Raw genomic sequence first — 6,878 nt, 5'->3', positions numbered from 1 at the left:
CCAGCCGGGCCATCCTGATCCTGCAGGGTTAGGAAAGGGCACAACAGAGCAGTCAGTGAGGAGCACAAGGCAGTGAAGCGCAGCACGAGCCATTGATTGCCTGCACTGATGATGTTCTGCAGCCACCTCCATTGAGATCTGCGTCCTGAGTGCGGATGGACAGTGAAGGGAAAGGAGGAGCGGGGGATGGAGGGGCAGGAAGCGCTTGGTGCCGGCGGGAGCAGTTCCAGGCCATGGCGGCATGGTGGCGCCGGGAAGGTGATCGGAGCTGAAGGAAGGTGTGTAACATGTCCTTGCTCTGGCTGTCAGTGAGCGGGACGAGTCGGGGCTGCAGTTCTGTGCTGGTGTTTGTTGCTGGGACCGGCTGCCTGAGCAGAATGGGGGCAGCGAGAGGGAGGTTGGACAAGCGGCAGCATCAGGAGCACGGCCCGGTTCTGCTGTGCTGATGGTGCTGTACGGCTGTGGGTCCCCACTGAGGGTCGGTGAGGCAGCGTGGCCCCGTGTGTGTTCCAGCACGGTGTGCAGATGTGGGATGTAATGAGAGTGAGTGGATGCAAATGGAGTCAGAGGTGTTACAAGGAGAGGCTCAGGATTGGAGCATGGAGAGCAGAGCTGGTGTGTCCCACGCCAGTGCCAGCAGTGCCAGCAGTGCGGCCGCCATGTTAGAACCCCGGCCATGTCACCTTGGTCACCTTGGTCACCGTTGCCCCACGCAACGCACTCGCCTCTGAGAGCTCTGGACGTTGACAGCCATGCCGGAAGCCAAGAGAGCAAGGCTGGAGGATTCCCATGATTTAGGTGGGAAGATGGAGCCGGGCACTGCAGGGTCAAAGAGGAGGAGGAGGGGGCCCGCCATGACCATCAGGTGGCAGACAGGCAAGCGAGCCCGTTCCCATCGCACCTGGACCAGCTGCATGACCACCTCCGTGGAGCCCATGGAGGTGGATCCACCTCCAGATGAGCCCATGGAGGTGGATCCACCTCCAGATGAGCCCATGGAGGTGGATCCACCTCCAGATGAACCCATGGAGGTGGATCCGCCCGTGGCACAGCTGGCCTGGCACCACACCACCGTGCCAGGCCCCACATCCTTACCATCTCAGCTCCGCCATCACTGGTCCAGGCGCTGGGCTCCTTACCGCCTGCGCGGCCCCCGCCCCCGGCATTAGCCGGGTGGCTTCATTTAACATCAGCTCCTCCTTTGAGACCTCTGCGGGCCCCCAGTTCCGTCCTAACCCTATTTCTATTGTGGATTTTAGTGTTAAGTTTAGTTGTAGTTTTAGGAGTAGGTTATTGTTTGCGTTTTTTAGTTAGGAGTAGGTTATTGTTCACGTTTTAGTGTTAGTAGATGATTGTTCCTGTTTTAGAGCTAGTTGTAGGTTACTGTTCATGTTTTAGTGTTAGGTGTAGGTTTCTGTTCCTGTTTTAGAGTTAGGCATAGGTTACTGTTCGTACTTAGAGTTAGGTGGGGTCCTACCAGCAGATGGCAGCAAACAGCGCTTACTCGGTAAGCACACGTCTGCTTTCTCACCCAATGACATGAGTGCTGCTTCATGAGTGCAGAGGTCTGTGACATCTCCGATGGATGGGATTTGCATCTTGTGACTTCTCTGTTGCAGACTGTCGAGGAGCAGAGCGTGAGTGGCTGTGAAATGCAATTGGGCTTCATGGAAACAGTCCGGAGCTGTGTCTGGAGCTTCCTGCGTGGCCGTTGTAAGGTAGGTGTGCCTTACTGTAAGCGTGTGCTGAAGCAGTGTTGGTTAAGCACAGCTCACTCCTCTGTCTTCAACAGATCAGCTTTCTGCACTCTTTATTTCTGTGGCTGGCGTTGTAGAGCACAGCAGCAGCAAGGCCACGAACACGTCCACAACCAGGTACGTGAACATGGGTAACTTTAATGGCTAGAATAACGTTCCTGTTAGTATCAAGGCAGTGGTCACGTGTGTGTGCTGGAGCTCATGGATAGGTTTATTCTTGCCTGTTAAGCTTTTCCCTTATTGACACCCACCCATCCTCTCTTGTTTCTCTTCCTTTTCAGTTGTTTGAAAGCTCCCTGACTGTTTCCCAATTGATTCTTGCAGGACTCGGAGGGTTTTGAGTATCAGACTTGGGAGACAGTGAAGAAACCCAAGGCAAGTGCTGCTCAGCTGAGCAAGAAAGCCAAGAAGGAAAGCAAAAAGAAACGATAAGGGCTTGAGCAGGAAGGCACAAAGGACAGCAGAATCGCCTGGATTGCGTCCTCACAGGTGCACCAAAGGACACACACTGTGTGGTACGGTTTTCAGGCCTGGCCATGCTTTCCCTTTCATGGACTCCAGAGGGGAACTAAGGAAGCTGTGTCTTTAATCATTACCAGTATCCCGCCTTCTTGGTTTCATATTGAAATGTATTTTGGATGCATTTGGCTTCTCTTTGTTGTAAATAAAAGCGAAACAAACATTTGATAAGTGTTGCTGCCTCTTTCAGTAGCTGCTCAATACAGTGCCTGGCTCGGGCTGGCAATTGCAGGGCCATGAAGTGGTCGGCTTCACGTCCCTCCCAGAATCACAGAATCACAGAATTGTAGGGGCTAGAAGGGACCTCTAGAGATCATCGAGTCCAACCCCTCTGCCAAAGCAGGCTCCATATACCACATCACACAGCTCAGCGTCCAGGCGGGTCTTGAATATCTCCAGAGAAGGAGACTCCACCACCTCCCTGGGCAGCCTGTTCCAGTGCTTCGTGACCCTCACTCCCCCCCACCTGCAAGTGCAGCAGTACTGAAGGCTGAGGGCTCTTTTCATAGGCAGGCGGGCAAAGGCAACTGAAATGCAAGTTTGCTGTCCCTCTTTGTTCTCGCATCAGTAGGCCCTGGATATCTTCCCAGCACCTCTCTTAATCAGCCTGGAAATGTTTGCTAGCAGGAAGTAACCCCATCACATTGCCTGAGACTAATGATGCCTTTTTCCCCACTCACTGCAGGCAGCCTCTGTGAGAGCAGTGGAGCAGCAGCTGTCTGTGCTATGGCTGTTGAACTGCATTTCTCACCACCTGAGATCCCTGAGCCCACGATACTGGAGAACATGCTGCGCTACGGACTCTTGTTTGGAGACCTTTTCCAGCTCCTGTGTGTGCTGGCCATCATCCTGCCAGTTTCCAAGTCCCCAGAGGCAGTAAGTAGCGCTGTGTGAGATTGATAGGAATGCTCAGGCAGTCGGCTGGGAGGGAACCGTCTGTAGCTGTTGCCTACGGCAGTGTGCCCCAGCACTGCTGAGAGTGCCGCACTTGGTTCTGTCCTTCCTTCCGCACGCCAGCAGCCTTGAGCTGCCAGCTCATCCTATCCTTCAGCTGCTGCTGCGCCCTATGAGCTGCCAGGCAGAGGGTCCACCCTCCCAGCACGGACCGCCTTGCTAGAGAGGACTTTAGGCTCTGGTTTGCATGGGATTTTTGGGAACTAGACAGAGGTGGAGTTTCTAATGTGCCTTGAGGTCAGGAAGGCGGTTTCCAGTGCTGGCCCCCAAAGCTGCTCGGTCAGGTGACTTTTTCTCCCAAAGCAGCTGTCAGCCAGTTGTAAGAAAGCTCCCTGACTGTTTCCCAATTGCTTCTTGCAGGACTCGGAGGGTTTTGAGTCTCAGACTTGGGAGACAGTGAAGAAACCCAAGGCAAGTGCTGCTCAGCTGAGCAAGAAAGCCAAGAAGGAAAGCAAAAAGAAACGATAAGGGCTTGAGCAGGAAGGCACAAAGGACAGCAGAATCGCCTGGATTGCATCCTCAGAGGTGCACCAAAGGACACACACTGCGTGGTCTGGTTTTCAGGCCTGGCCATGCTTTCCCTTTCGTGGACTGCGGAGAGGAACTAAGGAAGTTTTAGTCACTACCAGTATCCCTCCTATTTGATTTCATATTGAAATGTATTTTGGATGCATTTAGCTTCTCTTTGTTGCAAATAAAAGCGAAACAAACATTTGAATAGTGGTGCTGCCTCTTTCAGTAGCTGCTCAAAACATGCCTGGCTCGGGCTGGTAATCGCAGGGTCATGAACTGGTTGGCTTCACATCCCTCCTGGAAATGGAGCTGCTTGTCCCATGTTTCCGTTTTGGTGTTCCCAACTGGTGGCCTTTCAGCCCATCTGGAACTGCTGGCGACGGACTGTGAGCATCCCCTGCTCTGTGAGGGCTGAGAGAAACAAAAGCAGCGTGGAAGGAAGAAAGGTGTCCCTGCGCCTTGAGTTTGTCTCAAGCCCTTTGGCTTTTTCTGGGTTCTGATGCACTGTCTGTTGCTGTTTGTACTGGGAAGCCCAGCTGCATGTTGGACTCGGAGGGTTTTGTGTTTACTGGCTGTTTCCAGTACTGGCTTCCACACTTGCTCTTTGAGGTTGTACAGCTGAAGCTTTAGGTGAAGTTTTCATGTGAGACAGGAGACTATGATGCCACCTTCCCTTTAGTTAAAATTGGACCTCAGTGATGTGGTCTGCAGTGAGGCAGAGCCTGCAATTGCTGGTGCTGATTCTCCGTTACTCCTCTGTTCTCTTTGCAGCCATCACTACCCATCATTTCCCTCAATGAATTTAGTTGAGATACTGTATATCTTGTGCTTGTTCTTTGGGAATGATGACCGCTTTGTTTGATGTGGGGTTTCTGGCCCTCATTCCTCCAATTAATGCGATGGAACTGACAAACTTGTTTGTGTTCAGGTTGTTTGTATGCTCTATTTCTTATTTTCTCTGTATATGCACTGTCCCCATGATTCCCTGTGCATGTGATGAATTCACATGACAATAAACAAAAGAGACAATCTCCATTTCTTAGGAATGATGCTTAGGTTCAGGTACAGATGAGCTTCGTTTTAGAGGCTTCAGGCTTTGGAGACTACCTTGGTTCGAACAGCAGAAGGAAGCAGTGTTCACTTCTCAGCAGCACCAATCTACAAACCTGAGTAATAGCTGCTTGTTGCTCTGTTTCTGCAGAGCCTCGCAGCTCCCCGTGCACTGATTACAGCCTTTGGAAAGGCAGCCAACTCGCTTTCCTTGGGAAGCCACACAGATGTGAACCGTAATAGCCCATTGACTTTAGAGATGATTGAACAGGACTCTTTGATTAAAGGATACTGTCAGATGCGTGTCTGCCCCTCTATTATCTGGTGCTCTGTGTTGGAAGCTTGAAGCTAGCACATCTTGCTCTGCTGTTTTCTGTGTGTCCTTTTCCAGTTGGCAAGCTCTGACTGCTAGAACCCAAGATGCTAAAGCAATATTTAGACTCAAATGCATTTAATGAAAGGAGGCAATCTGTGTGTGTGCGCTTTCTCCAATGAGACTGGCACTGTTCCCTCGTGTCTTTACCAGATAACTAGACTTTATTTCCTGTAGAGAGTTTTATTTACAGCTGGTTAGCTGAGAAGGGTCGTAAACACGGTGCAGTTAATCAAGGAGCCATAACACCTGCAAGGACAGTGAGAACAACAGGATGCCCTGGGATGGTGAGAAACTAGCCATGGTTCTGTGAACTCAGCAAGGGAGTAGCTTTCAGGATGATAACAAGAAGCTGCAAAGATACTTGGGGATGGTATGTAATTGGGAACCAATGATGAGCTCCACTTTTGCAATATGTATGAGCTAATTATCCGTATTATAAATGTACACGCAGCCAAGGAATAAACGAGATTAGCTGATCATATGTCAATGACAGGTGTGATCGTTTGCTTTTCTCCCGCCGTTCTGCAACAGGTGCTGTTCTTTAGAAAGCTCTGCCTGATTATGCACATCTCTCTGCATAGAGTTGGGCTTCTTTTGACAGAGGGCCCTATTACAATCTTGAAAAAAAACACAGAACATGATAACTGGAAAACTCACGTTGTAAAGCTAGATAACACCAATTTTTAACAAAGCTTGCAGCTGCACTTCCCCACAGAGAGCATGGCAAAGCTTTGATGACAGGGCTTAACAGACTTAGGAAAACTCACTGCAAGAGACTGAATGTGTCTCACTTTGTCCATTCTTCATAGGTGCCCTGCCCGCAGCAGGAGCAGAGCAAGAGTCTCCCCAGTACTCTGAGGTACTTTCTCTGAAGGATGTGCAGGGACCCCTGTTGGCTTGCTTACTTCTTGGCTTGCTTACTTCTAGGCTTGTCACCTCTGGACCCACCTCCCTGCTGCTGCCTCTGCCTTATGCTTCTGAACAATGAGACCTTGAAATACTTAAGCTCTAGGCCAGCTGTTCAAGGTACATAATGCTGCTAGCAGGCCTGGGTGCTTTTCACAAGCTGGAGGGGCAAAGCAGTGTGTTAGAAACAGCCTTCTAGTGGATACACAGAAACACTTTGCTCCCCCTGCAGGTTTCTGCACTGAAGCTGACATGAACCTAACAGTGGATGAGCAATGGGTATTTCTGAATTCTCCCCATCCCTGATTCTAGGAGGAGCCCAAGCTCCTGCCTTCAATGCCCAACTGTGAATTGGCCCTTTTGCTAAGCTTGTGCCACATGAAAGACTGCAGCCATATTGGGGATGTTTAATGTAAACAGGCACCAAATTACACGACAACACAAGCCATATACTCACATCAAAGCTCTGGACTCTGAGGTTTCTCCATGTCCGTCCTAAGTTTCCACGTAGTTCCCAGAGAGTGGTGCTCAGGTCTTTGCTGTAACAACCCAGAGTGGAGAGCTGATTCCTTCTCTGGGACATTTCTGTAGCTCAGGATGCTTCAGCGTGCACTCAGCTATGACAGTGACTGGGAAGGAATGGGGCTGCTGCATTCCGTGTCTGCTCCTATGAGCAGCTTAAGGTTACAGTGGGGGCATGAGCTCAGGTTGCTGTAGCACACTGAGCATCGTTTCAGCAGGGTAGATTCAGTGATATGAAAGTTGGTTGCCTTGTTTTACTAACCTGTAATTAGGAGGGCTGC

General features: G+C 50.7%; 1 protein-coding gene across 1 annotated transcript; it reads left to right on the top strand.

Annotated features, from left to right (window-relative positions):
- Positions 1–2,846: 2,846 nt before the first annotated feature.
- LOC146757150 (protein MANBAL-like) lies at positions 2,847–3,948 on the top strand. The gene is made up of 2 exons (XM_085523651.1): positions 2,847–3,152; positions 3,591–3,948. Exons 1-2 carry the CDS (start codon positions 2,934–2,936, stop codon positions 3,696–3,698), a joined length of 327 nt encoding a protein of 108 aa, XP_085379777.1. The 5' UTR covers positions 2,847–2,933; the 3' UTR covers positions 3,699–3,948.
- Positions 3,949–6,878: the final 2,930 nt, after the last annotated feature.

Source organism: Coturnix japonica, chromosome 24, assembly GCF_054131305.1.
Source record: "Coturnix japonica strain WE chromosome 24, WE-NBRP24, whole genome shotgun sequence".
NCBI classification, from domain to species: Eukaryota; Metazoa; Chordata; class Aves; order Galliformes; family Phasianidae; genus Coturnix; species Coturnix japonica.
The sequence above is the reverse complement of the archived record's forward strand: the minus strand, read 5'-3'. Positions and strand labels throughout refer to the sequence as shown.